The sequence below is a fragment of the Geotrypetes seraphini genome, chromosome 11 (assembly GCF_902459505.1).
Source record: "Geotrypetes seraphini chromosome 11, aGeoSer1.1, whole genome shotgun sequence".
Taxonomy (NCBI): Eukaryota; Metazoa; Chordata; class Amphibia; order Gymnophiona; family Dermophiidae; genus Geotrypetes; species Geotrypetes seraphini.
The window spans coordinates 21,321,856-21,341,956 of NC_047094.1; the positions used below are offsets into that span (position 1 = coordinate 21,321,856).

Genomic DNA, 20,101 nt, shown 5'->3' on the forward strand with positions numbered 1-20,101 from the left:
CCTTCCTTTCTTATTTGAAATTGTCTTGTTCAACAAAAGGTACCATTAATTCAGGTATGTTTGTCTTTCCTGCCCCACCTGCCGTTACAAAACGTTTTTGGACAGGCTGGGAAGATGAACTCCTGGATAAATCCGCTGATTGCTCAAACTACTCTTACTTTACATTTAGGAAATCATTAAAAACTTATTTATTTGATAAACAAGAATGTTGATTTTAATTTTACAATGTGGTTCTATTTTTATTCTTCTAAACTTTTTATTTTTTAGTAATATTTGAAACTATATTTTAACTAATGCTGTATCTGACTGCTGTATGAAGTATTGTTTTTATTAAATTGTAATTTTTCGCTGAAATATTTAAGTTTTCTTTTTCTGTTGTGAACTGCCCAGAACTGTTGGTAGGGCGGTATATAAGAAAAAAAATTATTATTATTGTTATTAGCTCTCCCTCCCATCCAAACCCCACCGACCACGAGACTGACACACCTTCTTCCAAACGGCAGCATCGGTAGCAATGAAAACAGGCTGCTTTGCGGCCGTCCCCGCCAGGGTATTCTGTGTGCCACATTGCTGATGATATCATCAGTGATGCGTCAGAAGAATACCACAGCGGGAGAAGGCCGCGAAGCAGCCTGTTTAGATTGCTGTTGACGCTGCCGTTTGGAAGAAGGTATGTCGGTCTCGTGGTTGGTGAGGATTGGATGGGAGGGAGAGATAGAAGGGTCAGCGGGGTTCGGCTGCGTGGCGGGGGGAGGGGGGCGTGGGTGGTGGAGGGCTGCTGCTGGCGAATCCAGCGCTTGAACTAGGGCTTATTTTCGGAGTAGGTCTTATTTTCGGGGAAACACAGTGTTTTATGGTTTTCTGATAGATCAGACAAAGCATGACAAAGAGCCAAGAAAGGTCAATCAAAAAAAAAATAAAAAAAAGAATAAACCTCAAATACATTGGACAGCAAGGAAGAGCGACTGTATCTAAAACCAGATATAGCGAAATTAGAAAAAGTACAGAGAAGAGCAATGAAAATAATCAAAGGGATGGGATGACTTCCCTATGAAGAAAGGCTCGGGGGTGATATGATAGAGGTCTATAAAATACTGAGTGGAGTGGAAAGGGTAGATATGAATCGCTTGTTCACTCTTTCCAAAAATACTAGAAATAGGTGGCAGGCAATAAAGCTACTAAGTAATAGATTTAAAACAAACTGGAGAAAATATTTCTTCACACATTGTGTAATTAAACTCTGGAATTCATTGCCAGATAATGTGGCGAAATCAGTTAGCTTAGCAGGGTTTTAAAAAGGTTTGGATAAATTCCTAAAAGGGAATTCCATAGGCCATTATTGAGATGGCTTGGGGAAATTTACTGCTTATTTCTAGGATAATCAGCATAAAATCTGTTTTACTACTTGGGATCTAGCTAGGGACCTGGGTGGGACCTGGGTTGGCCACTGTTGGAACCAGGATACTGGGCTTGATGGACCTTCGGTCTGTCCCAGTATGGCAACTCTTATGTTCTTATGTAGAGTACATGGGAAAATGACTTCATAAAATTACCCTCTAAAGAGTATATTTTAGTGCTTTCCTGCAGAACTTTTAAAAAGCCGGTATAAAAGATTGATTCTGTTTCTGATAAATATATATGTTGGGGATTCTGGCCAGTTCTGTGTTATTAGGATGGACTTCCCTACTATTAGTTTGTTTCCCTTAGACCAGTGTCTCTCAAACAGAGCAAATGTTTTTCACGGCACAAAGACAGCTCAGGGGTGATAAGACAGAGGTCTATAAAATAATAAGTGGAGTGGACAGGATAGATGTGAATCGCTGGTTCATTCTTTCCAAAAATACTAGGACTAGGGGACATGCAATGAAGCTACTAAGTAGTAGATTTTAAACAAGCTGGAGAAAATACTTCTTCACACAACATGTACGGTAATTAAACTCTGGAATTCATTGCCAGATAAAGTGGCGAAATCAGTTAGCTTAGCAGGGTTTTAAAAAGGTTTGGATAAATTCCTAAAAGGGAAGTCCATAGGCCATCATTGAGATGGCTTGGGGAAATCTACTGCATATTCCTAGGATAAGCAGCATAAAATCTGTTTTACTACTTGGGACCTAGGTTGACCACTGTTGGAACCAGGATATTGGGCTTGATGGACCTTCGGTCTGTCCCAGTATGGCAATTCTTATGAGATGAGTATAGGACAATCAAGCTTCGAACTTCACGGTATAGCGGTATATATGAAATAAATTATTATTAAATTATTATTGTGACATCACTGATGAGGTTGGCTCTTAGGCAGTGGTGGAATGAGGCATTATGACATCACAATCTCAGCTCTGGAATGTTGCTACTCTTTGGGTTTCTGCCAGGTACTTGGGGCCTGGGTTGGCCACTGTTGGAAACAGGACACTGGACTTGATGGACCTTCAGTCTGTCCCAGTATGGCAATCCTTAGGTTCTTATGAAACTGTTGCCTCCGCTATATTTTTGTGTCCCTGATGTTGAGACACTTGCCAAACTCCTGCTGCTCCCTGGCGGTATATTCTTTGGGTTTTTATTTTTATTTTAAATTGACCCTTCTTGGGTCTTTGCCATACTGGTCTGATCTATCCATATGCGAATGTATTAAAGCTTGAACTCCTAAAGAAGGCACCTGTATAGTGCCAAGACACTGGCCGTGTAGAGTCAATATTGCCTCAGAATTTGAATAAAGACCCCTTTGGAAACATCTCTGTATCTCTACTCTGTATTTGTGTTGTCTTCTATATCAAAACTCTCCCTGGAATCCATGCGCACAGTTTGCATAAAAGTAAGCGTGATGCCGATACACGTTTCTGAAACTTTATAAAAGTGTTTCCCCACACATAAAACACTCTTTATAAAGTTACTTCCTTGGTTATTAGCTGCGTTTCCCAGACGCAGTGGTTAATTTATTGCTTTTGTTGGTCTTTGTGATTTTTAGATCCAGATTGGGCATCGCACACCTTGGGGACGTTTATCTGTTTAAACTGTTCAGGGATTCACCGTAACATCCCGCAGGTCAGCCGAGTGAAATCTGTCCGCTTAGACGCCTGGGATGATGTCCAAGTTGAGGTATGAATGTCTCACTCTAAAATTTTTAATGTATTTGTTTAATTTTCTATACCATTCTCTATACCAGTGGTTCCCAAACCTGTCCTGGGGGACCCCCAGCCAGTCAGGTTTTCAAGATATCCCTAATGAATATGCATGAGAGAGATTTGCATACCTGTCACTTCCATTATATGCAAATCTCTTTCCATTGCAAATGCAAGCAGTGTCTCACTTCCGGTTCACCACACAATTGTTTCCCACGTACACACCTTTATAGGACCCCCAGGGACCCCTGAAGAAGACTTTTTGTCGAAACGTGGACCATGTTGGGTCCTGTATCCCTAGCGGACTAGGTCCTTTAAGGCTCTTATGTGGATGATTTACTTTTATGTGGATGGAATTATTTTATGTGGATGATTTTAGTGTACCTTTGGAACTTTGATACTTTCAAATAAAGTCCATTTGGGAACAACGTCACTCCACAGAGTTTTTTTTTTGTTGTTGTTTTTTTTGGTTTTATCTATAGAGAGTCAATGTTTCAGATTGGGGGGGCGAGGCGGTAGAATGAACTTCCTTTGGAGTTACGTGCTTCTGTAAATTTGTTATGTTTTCGTAAGCAGCTAAAAAGCTTATTCTTCATTCAAGTTTTTGCACCTAAGTGATAGGTATATTGTTAGCATTTTATTATTGCATGGTTGCATGTTATTAATGATTGCATAAGCCATCTAGGGCAGTATGTAATTTTTGGATGACTTTCGGTATGTTTTGTCTTGTGAGCTGTTTTATTGTTCACGTATTAATAATTTGTACCCCACTTAGAACTGTAGGATAATGTGGGTTATAAATATTTCAGTTAATTAAATAAATAAATGAAATTGTAGCACCTTAGAAAGAAAAGCGAGTTTTAGGTGCCCTTTTAATAAGTGGCACCAGGGCTTGCGTAAGGGGTGAGCAAACAGGGCGACTGCCCTGGGCCCCCAGTCACTGGGGGCCCCAGACCTGCCTAAAATTGATAGAGGGATAACCTGCAAGCAAGCTTGGGGGGGGGCTCCCTATTGTCTGCTCTGAGCCCCATCATGTCTAGCACCAGCCCTGAATGGGCTTAGCGCACTCTACCGGGGACTTTCCCGCGCGTTTACTCCATTCCTAGCCCAACTGTAGAATAGAAATTTTTCAGTTATATCTGTTTCTATCCTTGTGCAGCCCTTTAAAAAAAATTAACAGGGGAGCACTTAGTGGCCGTAATGGTAGCAGGCTAGACGAGTAGATATTTCATGTTCATTCTCAACTCCTAACATGCTTCTTCCCCCCAAAATAAATACTGTGGCCCGGATTCTCTAAATGGCACTGTAGTTGGCGGTAGAGAATGACACGGTGACAAAATTTATCACTGCTCCCGTCCCCGCAGATAACCGCGGGAAACCATCTTCATGTCATTCTTTAAGGAGAGAGAGAAGAATCAGAGTATGAATGGCCACAACCACTGACCCGCAAGCTTTGCTTTGAAGAATGCTGGTGTAGAAGGACTGAGGTTGAAATAGAAACTACAGAATGACAGTCTCTGGTATCGAGAGCAGATATTGTGATGTCATAATGCCTCATTCCACCAGTGCCTAAGAGCCAATCACATCAGTGATGTCACAATGGCTTCATTATCCTTGGCTCACATAAGAATCAGAGTATGAATGGCCACAGCCACTGACCCACAAGCTTTGCTTTGAAGAATGCTGGTGTAGAAGGACTGAGGTTGAAATAGACACTAGAAAATGACATGGGATTATTTCCCGTGGTTATCCGCGGGGACGGGAATGGTGACAAATTTTGTCACCGTGTCATTCTCTAGTTGGCGGCCAACAACTTAAAAGCAGATGTCTCTCGTGCAACAGCACTGTTTAGAGAATCATGCCTTCGGGGAAGGTAGGCGCCAGAAATGTAGACCAGGGTTTTCAAGGCCTACATTACCGGCACCTACTTTTGATGCGAATTGCGCCTGTGGAGGCACTTTACGGTGTTAGCCAGAAAGATGCTTGGCGACCATAGAGAGAGGCATATCCAGCACGTCCTGTAGGCAGACAGCCGGCGCTGGCGCCTCTCCTCCTCCCTGGCGTCTTGCGTAGGGTTACCAGACGTCCGGATTTCCCCAGACATGTTCTTCTTTTGAGGACATGTCTGGGGGGTCCGGACAGCTTTTCAAAACCCGGCACTTTGTCCTGGGGGTGGGTCTATGGGGTTCCAGATTTTCTAGACAGAAAATCTGGTGACCCTAGTCTCGCGGTACACCTGAAATCTCGTGGGGCACCCAGTTTGCAATACACTACTTGTCGCTTGTCTGTTGCATTAACATTGTCAGCTTGCCACTCTTGTTATCTTATGAGTAATCTTGTATCCTGCCAAATCCTCCTGGTTGCAATCAGAATATTGCTGTATAAATTGATCCATAGAAAGTTCTGAAGTTCGCACTTTCTAACCGGTGAGTTCTGCAATATGACATGTTTCAATGGCTGTACAGAAACATAGAAACATAGAAAATGACGGCAGAAAAGGGCCAAGGCCCATCTAGTCTGCCCACACTAATGGCCCACCTCCTAACTACCTCCATGAAGAGATCCCACATGCCAAATAGAAACATAGAGCATGACGGCAGAAAACGGCCACGGCCCATCCAGTCTGCCCACCCTAATGGCCCACCCCCTAACTACCTCCATGAAGAGATCCCACATGCCAAATAGAAACATAGAACATGACGGCAGAAAACGGCCACGGCCCATCCAGTCTGCCCACCCCCTAACTACCTCCATGAAGAGATCGCACATGCCAAATAGAAACATAGAACATGACGGCAGAAAAGGGCCACGGCCCATCTAGTCTGCCCATACTAATGGCCCACCCCTAACTACCTCCGTGAAGAGATCCCACATGCCAATCCCATATTTTCTTAAAATCTGGCACGCTGCTGGCCTCAATTAACTGTCATGGAAGATTATTCCAGCGGTCAGCCACCCTTTCGGTGAAGAAATATTTTCTGGTGTCGCCATGAAATTTCCTACCCCTGATTTTTAACGGATGCCCTCTTGTTGCCATGGTCCTTTAAGGAAAAAGAGATCCTCTTCCACCTCGATACGGCCCATGACATATTTGAACGTCTCGATCATGTCTCCCCTCTCTCTGCGTTCCTCGAGTGAGTACAGCTGCAACTTACCCAGTCGTTCCTCATACGGAAGATCCTTGAGTCCCGAGACCATCCTGGTGGCCATTCGCTGAACCGACTCAACTCTCTGCACATCTTTTTGATAATGCGGCCTCCAGAATTGTACACAGAGTCAAGTTAGGTTTCTTAAGAGACTGTGATGTGTGCTAAGAAAACTTTTTACCAGATAGATGCACTCACAAATCCTTCTTTAGGTACATTAGCGACAGGAAGAGAAACAAAAATGGAATAGAACGCCTTAGGCAATCAGATGGAAACTACGCAGAATCTGATACTACCAAGGCAGAACTGCTAAACGAATACTTCTGCTCAGTATTCACCTGTGAAGCACCGGGAGATGGTCCACAACTACAAATAAGAGACAGCCAAAATGACCTGTTTCGTGATTACGAGTTTACACCTAGTAGCGTCTACCACGAACTTTCAAGACTCAAAGTAGACAAAGCCATGGGGCCAGACAATCTACACCCCAGGGTACTCAGAGAGCTGAGTGAAGTTCTGGCTGAACCACTATCCGTACTCTTCAACCTTTCCATGCGCAAGGGAAAAGTACCCCTAGACTGGAAAACAGCTAACGTAATTCCACTCCACAAAAAGGGCTGCAGAACAGAGACAGGAAATTACAGACCGGTGAGTCTTACATCCATAGTATGCAAACTCATGGAAACACTGATCAAACAGGAACTTGACAAAATTCTAGACGAAGAAAATTTACGTGATCCACATCAACACGGATTTACCAGGGGAAGGTCCTGCCAATCTAATCTGATTGACTTCTTTGGTTGGGTGACCAGTCATCTGGATGCCGGTGAGTCCCTTGACGTGATATATTTGGACTTCAGCAAAGCTTTTGATAGCGTTTCACACCGCAGGCTGTTGAACAAACTAAAATCGATGGGATTGGGGGATACATTCACTACATGGGTAAGGGATTGGCTAGATGGTAGGCTTCAAAGGGTGATGGTAAACGGTACCCCCTCGAAAACGTCAGCAGTGATGAGTGGAGTACCTCAAGGCTCCGTCTTGGGGCCGATTCTATTCAATTTATTCATAGGAGACTTGACCCAAGGACTTAGAGGAAAAGTATCACTGTTTGCCGACGATGCCAAACTATGCAACATAGTTGGCAAAAGCAGTGTGCCTGACTTTATGACGCAGGACCTAAGACAGCTTGAACAGTGGTCATCCACTTGGCAGCTAGGCTTCAATGCTAAAAAATGTAAAGTAATGCACCTAGGGAAAAAAAATCCACACAGAACTTACACACTAAATGGTGAAACCTTGTCCAGGACCACGGTGGAACGTGATTTAGGAGTGATCATTAGCGATGATATGAAGGCTGCCAATCAAGTAGAGAAGGCTTCGTCTAAGGCAAGACAAATGATGGGCTGTATCCGTAGGGGTTTTGTCAGCAGAAAACCTGAGGTCATAATGCCACTGTACAGATCCATGGTGAGACCTCATCTCGAGTATTGTGTTCAATTCTGGAGACCACACTACCGAAAAGATGTGTTGAGAATTGAGTCGGTTCAGCGAATGGCTACCAGAATGGTCTTGGGGCTCAGGGATCTCACGTATGAAGAAAGGTTAAAGAAACTGCGGATGTACTCGCTGGAGGAGCGAAGAGACAGAGGGGACATGATTGAGACCTTTAAGTATATTACTGGGCGTATAGAGGTGAAAGATGATATCTTCAGTCTTACAGGACCCTCGGTAACCAGAGGACACTCGCTGAAAATCAGGGGAGGGAAATTTCGGGGTGATGCTAGGAAGTACTTCTTCACCGAAAGGGTGGTCGATCATTGGAACGAGCTGCCTCAGCGGGTGATTGAGGCCAGCAGCGTGTTAGATTTCAAGAGAAAATGGGATATTCATGTGGGATCTCTAGGAGAGTAAGAATCAAGGAGCGGGTCATTGGTATGGGCAGACTCGATGGGCTATGGCCCTTTTCTGCCGTCAATTTCTATGTTTCTATGTTACTTTCTTTCTTGTTCCAAAATACACTTTCATAAGAAAGATACAAAAAATGTCATATACAACGTAGACAGTGCTGCTTTGGTTTAAATAGGATGCGTCTCAAAAAATGGAGGAAAAGCCTCAGACTGAAGCCCTCCCACCATCACAATGGTGGTCCAAGGTGGTTGGGTGATAACCTCGCTAGCAAAAAAACCTCCATTGCACTCCCAAAGTGTAAAAACCTTAAGAAGGGCTGTCTGTGCAAGGTGATAGAAGAAAGACTTTCAACGTATCTTCTATTGATCAGTACAACGACGGTGGCCAGCGTTTCACAAATCTGCTGCCTCAGGGTGTAAAAAATCAGATCAAACTTTAAACGGGACGCCGAACCGCATCTCCATTGTGGTGGTGGGAGGGCTTCAGTCTGAGGCTTTTCCTCCATTTTTTTTGAGACGCATCCTATTTAAACCAAAGCAGCACTGTTTATGTTTTATATGACATTTTTTGTATCTTTCTTGTGAAAGTGTATTTTGGAACATTATTGAGTTTTCACATATCCGAGTTTATTTTGCTAACTACTTTCTTTCTTGAACGTGTGACAAAATTGTCAATGGATTCGCTCTTCCTCTTGTTATCCCATCTAGGATAACTTTTCTCTCTCTCTCAAACTAAACCCCTAGAAATGTGGCACACGTATAAATAAGTGCAATCGTCTCCATGGAGATACCGATAAATACCACTCCGTAATTTTATACGAGCCCTTTTCCGTGCACAATTCAGGCTTTAAATGCAAAACTACCATAACAAAATTATCCCTCCCCACCTCATACTTGCCTGTTTTACAATCCAAGTTTCAAGTTCAAGTTTCAAGTTTATTAGCATTTGATGAATCGCTTATAAAAAATATCTAAGCGATGTACAGTTTAAAAGCCACCAGGTGGTGGTTTCACGTACAATTTAGACGAATTAGACATAAGACAAACAATATAAAACAGTATAACAATTGGGAAAAAAAAAAAAAAGCAAACACAGCCAATATAAATCCATTAACCTTAAAACAATTAAGATAGAGACCGACATGAATGGGCAGGAAAGGAGGGAAAAGTTACAATATCTGTATCTGTTGAAATTTACATAAAAGGGAAAACACGATAAGGAACAAAGGGAATTGGTAAATTTGATGGTCATAATAAAACACAGTTCATTCTCGCCATTCTTCCATGAATATAAACATTTCTTCAATGGCAAGCAATTGATTTCTCATTTGAAGCAAGACTTTACTCATGGGACGGTAGCATGGAATGTTGCTACTATCTGGGGTTCCGGAATGTTGCTACTATCTGGGGTTCCGGAATGTTGCTACCATCTGGGGTTCCGGAATGTTGCTACCATCTGGGGTTCCGGAATGTTGCTACCATCTGGCTACCATCTGGGGTTCCGGAATGTTGCTACTATTTGGGTTTTTACCAGGTACTAGTGACTTCGATTGGCCTCCGCGAAGACAGGATACTGGGCTAGATGGACCATCGTTCCGACCCACTATGGCTATTCTTATGTTCTTATGTGTGCCAAGTAAAGGACAATGAAGCCATTGTGACATCATTGATGAGGTTGGCTCTTTGGCATTGGTGGAATGAGGCTTTATGACATCACAATTTATGCTCTGAAACGCTGCTACTATTTGGGTTTTTGCCAGGTACTTGTGACTTGAATTGACCTCCGCAAAGACGGGCTACTGGGCTAGATGGACCATTGCTCTGACCCAGTAAGGCAATTCTTTATGATCTTAAAACACTTGGTAATTTCCAAATCCATCCAAGAGAATGCTTTGGTGATATCTGCAATACGGTGGCCTGAGCCTTCACAGGAGTAAATAACAGCAGAATTGAAGGCATGTTATTCACTTTTTAGGAGTGTAGACCAGTGGTTCCCAATCCTGTCCTAGAGGACCCCTGGGCCAGTCGGGTTTTCATAATAGCCCTAATGAACATTCATGAGAGAGATCTGCCTACAATGGAGGTGCCAGGCATGCAAATCTGCTCCATGCATATTCATTAGGGCTATCCTGAAAACCCGACTGGCCCAGGGGTCCTCTAGGACAGTGTTTTTCAACCTTTTTACACCGATGGACTGGCAGAAATAAAATAATTATTCTGTGGACCGGCATCGGTCCGTGGACCGGCGGTTGAAGAACACTGGGCTAAGTCATGGGCCAGACCCCGCCCATCTCTACCCAATCTCCACCCCAGGCCCCGCCCCCATAATATTACTAATTGCACCTTGCACGTCCCGTGCCTCATCTGGAAGCCTTCCCTCTGACGTTGCATCGTCAGAGAGAAGGCTTCCGGTTCAGGCCCAGGATGCCCGTAGGAGCCGCTGAGGAGTGGCTTTGTGCACTGAGTCAGTTAGGAAGAGGGAGCTGGCTCAAAGATAACGCCGCATCGATCGCACCGTGAACCGGCTGTTGAAGAACACTGTTTTGGGCCTGATGCACATGCTGGACCTGTGGACCGGCAGGAATTTTCTGTGGACCGGCACCAGTCCATGGACCGGTGGTTGAAGAACACTGCTCTAGGACAGGATTGGGAACCACTGGTGCAGACAATCCTTGCAAAGTTTCTGAATGAAGTCTGGGTGGTTTGTACAGATTTTACTACTCCTGTAGTGCTACTTCTGCTTCCCTCTTATTGCCTGGGTGTAGTCTTGGGGACAGCCAGGCTGGAAAATAACGTTCCCTGACATCCAGCCTTGCCCTACATCAGGGGTGTCAAACTCAATCACATAAGGGGCCAAAATCTAAAACATAGGCTAAGTCGCAGGCCGAATTCGCGGGCCAAATTTTTTATTAAGATACTTAGGGGGTCTTTTTATTAAGGTACGCTAACTGATGTAGTGTGCGCTAAATGCGCCTTAATTAAAGGACCCCTTAGTCTTAGTAGAAGTCTAGGGTTACAACCTCTCCAAACCCACGCCGGCTCTGTGATGTAAACAAAATAAATAAAAAAGACTTTTCCTATCTTTTAGGTCCTAGTTCACCGCCTGCTGTCTAACACCAGCTCTGGCAGGATACACATTTCAAATTTGATATCTTGTAATCACAAAACAGAAAATAAAATTATTTTTACTACCTTTTATTGTCTGGTCATTATTCAGATCATGTTGTGGTCCCAGGCTCTGGATGTCTTCTGATAATTTGCTTGCCAGGGTCTCCTCCTTTCTTCTTCCCTTCCATTTCCCTTCCCATCCTTGGAGGTCTGGCATCTTTCCTTTTGGCCTGAGATTTGGCCTCCTATGTCGTATGGGACCGCGGCAGAGGGAATGTGCTGCAGAGACTACAGCAGCCTGCTAGGATTGCTACAGCTGACCAACAATCCTCTGCAGGCTGCTTTTAATGTCAGACCGGGAAGCTGGGATAGAGGGAGGGAAGGAACGGCGAGCCAAATCACTGGCCAAATTTTTGGCCTGTGGGCCTGAGTTTGACACCCCTGCCCTACATGCTTTGCAGACTGGAGTTGCAGTCCATGGTTAATTAATTAATTAAAAGTTTATTTAGTTAAAAATTGTTTTAACCTGCTTACACCTAAACGGTTCGCAGAGATACATACATAATTGTCAAATAACATAAAACATAAATATATATATACTAGTGTTTAAGCCCGTTACATTAACGGGTGCTAGAATATATGGCTGTCTGTCTTTCTTTCTTTATGTCTCTCTCCCTGCTCCTGTTTCTTTCTTCCTTTCTTTCTGTCTTTCTCCCTCCTGCAATTTTTTTTCTCTCTCTCCCTGGCACCCTTTGCCTGTCTGTCTTTATTTCTGTGTCTCTCTGGTCCCCTGTCTGTCTTTATTTCTGTCTGTCTCTCTCCCTAGCCTCCTTTGTCTGTCTGTATTTCTTTCTGTGTCTCCCCCCCCCCCCCCACTTTCCTTTGCAGAAGCAGCAGTGCTATTTCCCTTCCCCTCCAGATCCCTGTGAAGTAGTAGCAGCATTTCCCCCCACCCACCCCCCATTCCCTTCTCTCCCCCCCCCACTTTCCTTTGCAGAAGCAGCAGCGGTATTTCTCTTTCCCTCCAGGTCCTTGCTGAAGCAGTAGCAGCATTTTCGCCCTCCCCCCCTTCCCTTCCCCCCCCCCCCACTTTATTTTGCAGAAGCAGCTGTGATATTTCCCTTCCCCTCCAGATCTCTGAGAAGTAGTAGCAGCATTTCCCCCCACCCACCCCCCATTCCCTTCTCTCCCCCCCCCCACTTTCCTTTGCAGAAGCAGCAGTGCTATTTCCCTTCCCCTCCAGATCCCTGTGAAGTAGTAGCAGCATTTCCCCCCACCCCCCCCCCCATTACCTTCTCTCCCCCCCCCACTTTCCTTTGCAGAAGCAGCAGCGGTATTTCTCTTTCCCTCCAGGTCCTTGCTGAAGCAGTAGCAGCATTTTCCCCCACCCCCCATTCCCTTCTCTCCCCCCCCCCACTTTATTTTGCAGAAGCAGCTGTGATATTTCCCTTCCCCTCCAGATCCCTGTGAAGTAGTAGCAGCATTTCCCCCCACCCACCCCCCCATTACCTTCTCTCCCCCCCCCCCCACTTTCCTTTGCAGAAGCAGCAGCGGTATTTCTCTTTCCCTCCAGGTCCTTGCTGAAGCAGTAGCAGCATTTTCCCCCACCCCCCCATTCCCTTCTCTCCCCCCCCCACTTTATTTTGCAGAAGCAGCTGTGATATTTCCCTTCCCCTCCAGATCCCTGTGAAGTAGTAGCAGCATTTTTCCCCCCCCCCCCCCCCATTCACTTCTCTCCCCTACCACCACTTTCCTTTTCAGAAGCAGCAGCGGTTCTCCCTTCCCCTCCAGGTCCCTGCTGAGTAGTAGAAACATTTTCCCCCCCCCCCCCATTCCCTTCTTACCTTGAGCTGCCCTGCTCCGTTCGGCCCCTCCCCCTTCCCTTCCCGTGTGCTGGCCTGCTGCGGCTGAAGGTTTTTTTCGGCGACTCCTCCTGTTAAAACTCCCCCCCCCCCTCCCGCAACCGCTCCTGTTCAAAGCGGCCTGCTGAGGTTCGCGGCCGCTGTAACGAACCTCGCAGGCCGCTCTCCAACTCGGTAGCATGTTCCCTCTGACGCGATTGCGTCAGAGGGAACGTGCTACCATGTGGAGAGCGGCCTGCGAGGTTCGTTACAGCGGCCGCGAACCTCAGCAAGCCGCTTTGAACAGGAGCGGTAGCGGCTGTTGCAGGAGGATTGGGGGGGGGGGAATTCGTGAGCGGCGGCAGGACCATGAGGCGGGATTGAGTTTTTCGGCTTCCCCTATCTGGGGAAACCGCCGTGCCGAACTGAGCTGCGCGTGGGGCCGTAGTAAGCGCGGGGCATGCTGCAGTCTTGGCGGCCACGGACATACGGATCATGGAAGCACGCTGATAAGACTGCGCATGCGCCGCCTACGGTTTTATTATATAGATATTAGTCATAAAATTCATCATTAATTCTTTAGGAAGTCAAAAATTCATTGCATCCAGCTTTGTGGAAGGATTTGCCTCCAGGGAATCTTGTTATATAAAATATATTTTAAGGAGCCAGTTTGGTCCTGGAGAAAAATGGACCATGATGTATTTTGTATTGGACCAGCCTGCAAACTGTCTAATTTAAAGGATTTCCACAGTGAATATGCATGAGATAGATTTGCATACAGTACGGCCCTGATTCTTTGAATGACTCCTAAAGTTAGGCGCTTAGATTGGTTCGCCTAGCCGATCTAGGTGCCAAAATTGTCTAAAAGGTTTAATTAGTGCTGAGAATTGGCAATTAACAACTTGTAATTGACGTTAATTGCGCTTAATTGGATGGTAGGTGCCTAACTTGGTACGTGCATGCCACCATGATTAGGGAACGGACCGTGGGCATGTTTTCAACGTAGATGCCTTTTTTGGGCTTGGGCGCGCTCATTTAGACCAAGAAAATCCTGGCATAAATAGGGCGTACCTAAGGTTAGGAAGCCTACCAACGCCTGCGCCCACTGTAGACGCCACTAAGCGCGATTCTATAAAACGCGCCTAACTTTTTTTATAGAATTGCGCCAACGCTACTCGGCGCCTGACTTGTTAGGTGCCATTGCAGAATTTCCCCCGTACGTGCAGGTGGGTCTCATGCATAGTCCTCAGCTGAGGCCGGACTTAAAGGCCTCCCTGGTGTAGAGGAGATGGGAGGGTGAAAATATCTGACCTTTGCTGTTCATCTGTTTGATTTTCAGTTCATGGCTTGCACTGGAAACAACATAGCCAAAGCAAAATACGAATCGAAGGTGCCTCCATTCTATTACAAGCCCGCATCCTCCGACTGTCAGTAAGTAGCTGAATATTTCTTGCTGCCTCGTTGCCGCTCGGAAACCCTGGCACTCTTGTTTCGCATGAGCGGTAAAGCGAACGGTGGAAAATAATCTCCGTGCACGTGCGAATTGCTCTGTAGCGGAGGTGCCCTGCACTACAGTCTCGGAAACTAGACTCGCTAAACTTAGGGAGGCCGATTTTCAACGGGATGTGTAAGGAATAATTAAAATCATCAGATACATTACTATGCCCCAGCATTTCAGCATTCATTTTTTCATACCTATATGTTATGTTCTTATATCTGTGTTAATATTTGAAAATTAATAGAGATTTAAAAAAATAAAATAAAATAAATCATCAGATTTATCAGGCAATTTGCATATTCAGTGGAACTATCCCCCTCATTCTATAATCCTGTGCGCAAACTTGCACATGAAAGTTATGGTGACAGGTCAAAAGCACGCGACGAGAAAGACGCGACGAGAACCCAGCGCAGACAACTGAGCGTAAAGCGGAAGCGCGCCGAAGACAAACAGTATGTTAAAGGGCTCCGACGGGGGGGGGGAACCCCCCCACTTTACTTAACAGAGATCGCGCCGGCGTTGTAGGGGGTTTGAGGGGTTGTAACCCCCCACATTATACTGAAAACTTCATTTTTTCCCTAAAAAAGAGGGAAAAAGTAAAGTTTCCAGTAAATGAGGGGGGTTACAACCCCCCAAATCCCCCACAACGCCGGCGCAATCTCTATTCAGTAAAGAGGGGGGGGTTCCCCACCAACACCCCCCCGTCGGAGCCCCTTAAAATACTGCTTTTCTTAGGCGCGCTTCCGCCTTGCGCTCAGTTGTCTTCGCTGGGTTGTCGTCACGCCTTTGTTGTCACGCGCTTTTGACTATGAGCCGAAAGTTATAGAATAGTGCCTGTTAGAAGCATATCTTACCGTGTATACTGAAATATGAAACGAGATTTTGGGGCCAAAAATTTAGAAGTACTAGGTCAAACTATTTAAGTAAAAGTAAAAAGTATAATAAAGAAACAAATTAAAAATTTATTCAAGTAAGAAAAAGTAAGGTCCGGATTCCGTAACTGGTGCCCAAGTCGGTGGCTGTCTTAAAAGCCGATCGCCTGTCAATCATTTTAGAGGGCTGGTTAAGGAATCGCGGCTTTGGGGAGTCCCTGCCACTCAGCTGATGGGGAGGGTGGGGGGGGGTTTACCCTGCCGCAATTGGCTGAGTGGCCACGGCAGGGAACCCCTGAACCCCCCCCACACACACACACTGTCCATGGCAGGAGGTATGCCCTCTAAGCATATTCTATAAAGTTGTGCATGTAAATTCTAATGCACAGATCTAAAAAGAAGGGCATGTCCAGGTCGCGGGCATTCCTAAAATTTTGGCGCACTTGTTTAAGACTATCCCCCTCTTTTACAAAGGTGTGCTAAGCTTTTTAGCGCACCCTAAACGCTAACGCCGGCATGTTATCCTATGGGCGCGTTAGAGGTTAGCGCACGCGTTGATTTTAGCATGTGCTAAATCCGCGCTAATACGCTTAGTGCACCTTTGTAAAAGAGGGCCTATGTCCGATCCATGCAGAACTTAGGCACAGGTATTTAGGCCTGGTTTTCATTGGCATAAATGTCTGTGCCTGAATGTTAATCAAGCCGATGAACATTAGACGTAATTCTATAAACCGCACCTAACTCCTCTCAGCGCCATCCTTTTCGGGCCCATAATTCTGAAACTTAGGAGCATATATCTCTTGAATATTGGGCCCACAGTATGCAGAATTCTAAAATATTGTGTGTACAATTTGTATTTTATTTTTGGTGCTGAATTTCTCCAGGAGGAGCATCTCCTGCAATCTTATTAGCTAGAAATGACTTTTATCACTTGGATTCAGACGTTCAAATACTTGAAGGGTATTAACGTAGAACAAAATCTTTTCCAGAGAAAGGAAAATGGTAAAACCAGAGGACATAATTTTGGGTTGAGGGGTGGTAGATTCAGGGGCAATGTTAGGAAATTCTACTTTACGGAGAGGGTAGTGGATGCCTGGAAGGCGCTCCCGAGAGAGGTGGTGGAGAGTAAAACTGTGACTGAGTTCAAAGAAGCGTGGGATGAACACAGAGGATCTAGAATCAGAAAATAATATTAAATATTGAACTAGGCCAGTACTGGGCAGACTTGCACGGTCTGTATCTGTGTATGGCCGTTTGGTGGAGGATGGGCAGGGGAGGGCTTCAATGGCTGGGAGGGAGTAGATGGGCTGGAGTAAGTCTTAACAGAGATTTTGGCAGTTGGAACCCAAGCACAGTACAGGGTAGAGCTTTGGGTTCTTGCCCAGAAATAGCTAAGAAGAAAAAATTAAAATTAAAAAAATAAAATAAAATAAATTTTAAATTGAATCAGGTTGGGCAGACTGGATGGACCATTTGGGTCTTTATCTGCCGTCATCTACTATGTTACTATGTTACTATGGATTCCCTTTCTAGTCCTGTAAGTCAACTTGGCTCCTCTGACTCGGAGGGAGGGGCCTGACAGCAACAGATTAGGTCAAACCTTTGCATGTGATCTGTGTGGTGCAAAGAGAACGCTGGCATTGTTGACAATGGGTCTCTTTCTGACGACTAGTGGGGTAGGAAGGAATGTGAGTTTTGGGAATCAGCGTCCCAGCATCCCAGAACAGACACTTGCTTGTCTTTAGACCTTTCCAGTGTTTACTTCCAGCTTTTGTCATTGTTTTTGGCATCTGTGTTGTGCCTGAAACTAAGGCTCTTTACAAGAATAGATAGAAATGGAGATTCCATCCCCAGAGAGCTTACGGTGCAACTGGGTCCTGGAGGCATTACAAGATAAAGCAGCATCTGAAAGCAGGTCTCCTGGTTCCCAGACTGTTGTTCCTTTTTTGGTGACCTAACACAGTGGCGTAGCAAGGGTGACAGGCACCCCGGGGGTGGTGGTGCCCCTGCCCCACCTTTTCTCCACCCCTCCTCACCCCCTTCTGCCGCATGCATGTGCTCCTTCCCTTCCTCTGTACCTCTTTAACATTCACGGCACGAGCAGCCATTCCAACCTGCTGCTCGTGTCAGCGACAGCTCTTCCTCTGATGTCATTTCCTGCACCCCTTCCCTGATCCCCCTGTCCAGCAGTAGCCCTTCTCCCTTACTTTTACCTCCCCCCTGTCCAGCAGCACCCCTTCCCTGCTCCCCCTGTCCAGTAGTACCCCTTCTCCCTTACCTGCTCTGCCTGTCCAGCATCCGCTAGCCCGGGCAGCCTTGGGGCTTTTGCTAGAGCGGCCTGCCTCGCATTATCGAAGTGGGCCAGCCTAGCAAATGCCCCGCGGCTGCTTGATGAAATCGCGGCTGCTTGCGCTGCTGGTCTGGCCTCGGGCTGGGGAAACGCCACTAGTCTCTGTCTGTGCGCCTGGCAGCGGTGCCGATAGAGAAACTGCCGCAGGGTCCTACTGTGCATTCGGAAGCACGGCACCACAGAGTTTGAAGTGCGCATTCGCGCTAAGGGTTTCATTATAGTGGATATTTATTTCAGTACCTTTACTTTGGTTGGTTTATTCTATCACAGAGTTCCCAGCAGGGACTCCCGAGGCTTGAATGCCGGACTAGAGCAAGACAAGAGCTAGGATTGTTCAGGGTATCCTGGTTCTCAGCTTGTTCTAGTCTAGTGTTCAAGGCTTAGGAAAACAACACTGAAACAGGAAATAAGCCCAGAGATGGGGCAGAAATGCTCAAACTTGCCCTGAGCTGGTTCATGCTTGGCCTATTAGGAAACAGGAACTAAGATGACCAGAAGTACAAGACACAGCCACAGATGGGCTACCTATAGCAGGCCTCTCAAGAGGCACAGTAGCTCCTCCTGCGAAGCAACTTTCCCTGGCCTAACCCAAGTGTCACAGCTTAAAGGCCAGCTTAAAGCCCAAGTGTCATGCCACTGACTCATGGCAATATGCACACTGAGGAATCCACCCTGTGATGTCTCATGGCAGAGTAAAGGAATGGTTTGCCATTGCCTTCTCCTGTGCGGAGTGTGGCTCCATTATGGCCCAACATAGGTAGGGTTGCCAGATTTTACGATTGTAGAATCCAGACACCCTAGACCCGCCCAAGCTCCGCCCCCCGATGCCTGCTTTGGTCGGGCTGGAGGCAATCCACACATGCATGGATTGCCTCCTGTCCAACGCGAGTGAGGAGGCTTTTCTCCAAGAGGAGGATTTTCCCCGAACATGTCCGGGGAAATCTAGATGTCTGGTAACCCTTAACATAGGGCCCCTCTTCCTGGTATTTTCAGGTGGTTCCCCATCCAGGTCTGACCCTGCTTAGCTTCCAACAGTAAGAGCAGGCCTACTCGGGGCAGGGTAAAAAGGCTGAAATTTTAACAACAATAGGTTTATTTCTATTATTTCAATAGGTGGGCAATTTTATAAAAGCATCTTTCCATGGGTAAAACACTGTTGTACCTACAGGAATGTTTTTGAAAGATTCCCCCTTTTGTGACTAGCATCGGAGAGCCCCACTGCCCTCCTCAGGTCATCGCATGTCTGCTGAATATATATGTGGAAGAATTAACCACCCTGTCTGCTTCTCTGACCCTGGAACTGTGCCCCTTGTGTATTTTTCACAGAGTGCTTCGAGAACAGTGGATCAGAGCCAAGTACGAGAGAAAGGAATTCATTTACACAGAGAAGCAGGAGTCATACTCCGCAGGTTAGTAAAAGCCCGACTGTTCTCTCCAGACAATGGACTACATACTGGGGTTTGTGACTTTTCTGTGATGGCACGACCTGCTGCTTGCTGGGTTATTATGAGCCACAAACAGGGCAGTGATGGTGATGGGGAAAGGGGTGACGAAGAGGGGAGGTCTTTCCCAGAGTTTTAGAAGTTATTGTAGATTAGCCCAAGTGAATTCTCTGGCAATAAAAACTTGTTCTAGTTAAGACAACTGTGGTTAACCAGGTCATATTTTGAGCAATCCACTTTTACTGTACTTTTTCAAATGTTAATTCTACCTCATCTAGACTATTGTAATGCTCTTCAGCTGTATTTTTTTTCTTCTAAGCTACTCGTATTAAATAAGATTCAACTTATTCAGAATACTGTACTTTGGCTTGATCCATAGTTCGGATGAGAAAGTTTGAGAGTGTTTCCCCATTTTAGCTAAATTGCGTGAGTGAGATGTCTTGGATTATCCCCTGAAGGGGAAGGTGCTTGGGATGAAAATTGTGAAAGAGACCTGTTGCTGGAAGACGGATGTCTGGTTTTTGTCCCATATTTAAGGTAAGTCCTTTTGTATGCTTGTGAATGGCTTATTTTCATTTCTGAAACCTTAGAAACATGATGGCAGATAAAGGCCAAATGGCCCATCCAAAACATCTACTATCTCCTCCTCTCCCTATTGGCTAAGGCTTTTAACATCTCCTCTTTTTATAGGCTAAGGCTCTTAACACCTGAATTGTGATGTCATAGAACTTTATAGAAACATTATAACATGATGGCAGATAAAGGCCAAATGGCCCATCCAAAACATCTACTATCTCCTCCTCTCCCTATTGGCTAAG

At 45.6% G+C, this 20,101-nt stretch overlaps 1 protein-coding gene across 1 annotated transcript in view; it reads left to right on the top strand.

Moving 5' to 3' along the window:
- ADAP1 (ArfGAP with dual PH domains 1) overlaps positions 1-20,101 on the top strand; it is a 113,861-nt gene that overhangs the window by 32,529 nt on the left and 61,231 nt on the right. The window contains 3 exon segments of the mRNA XM_033914916.1: positions 2,963-3,093; positions 14,461-14,552; positions 19,168-19,250. Coding sequence (XP_033770807.1) covers positions 2,963-3,093; positions 14,461-14,552; positions 19,168-19,250 — 306 coding nt within the window.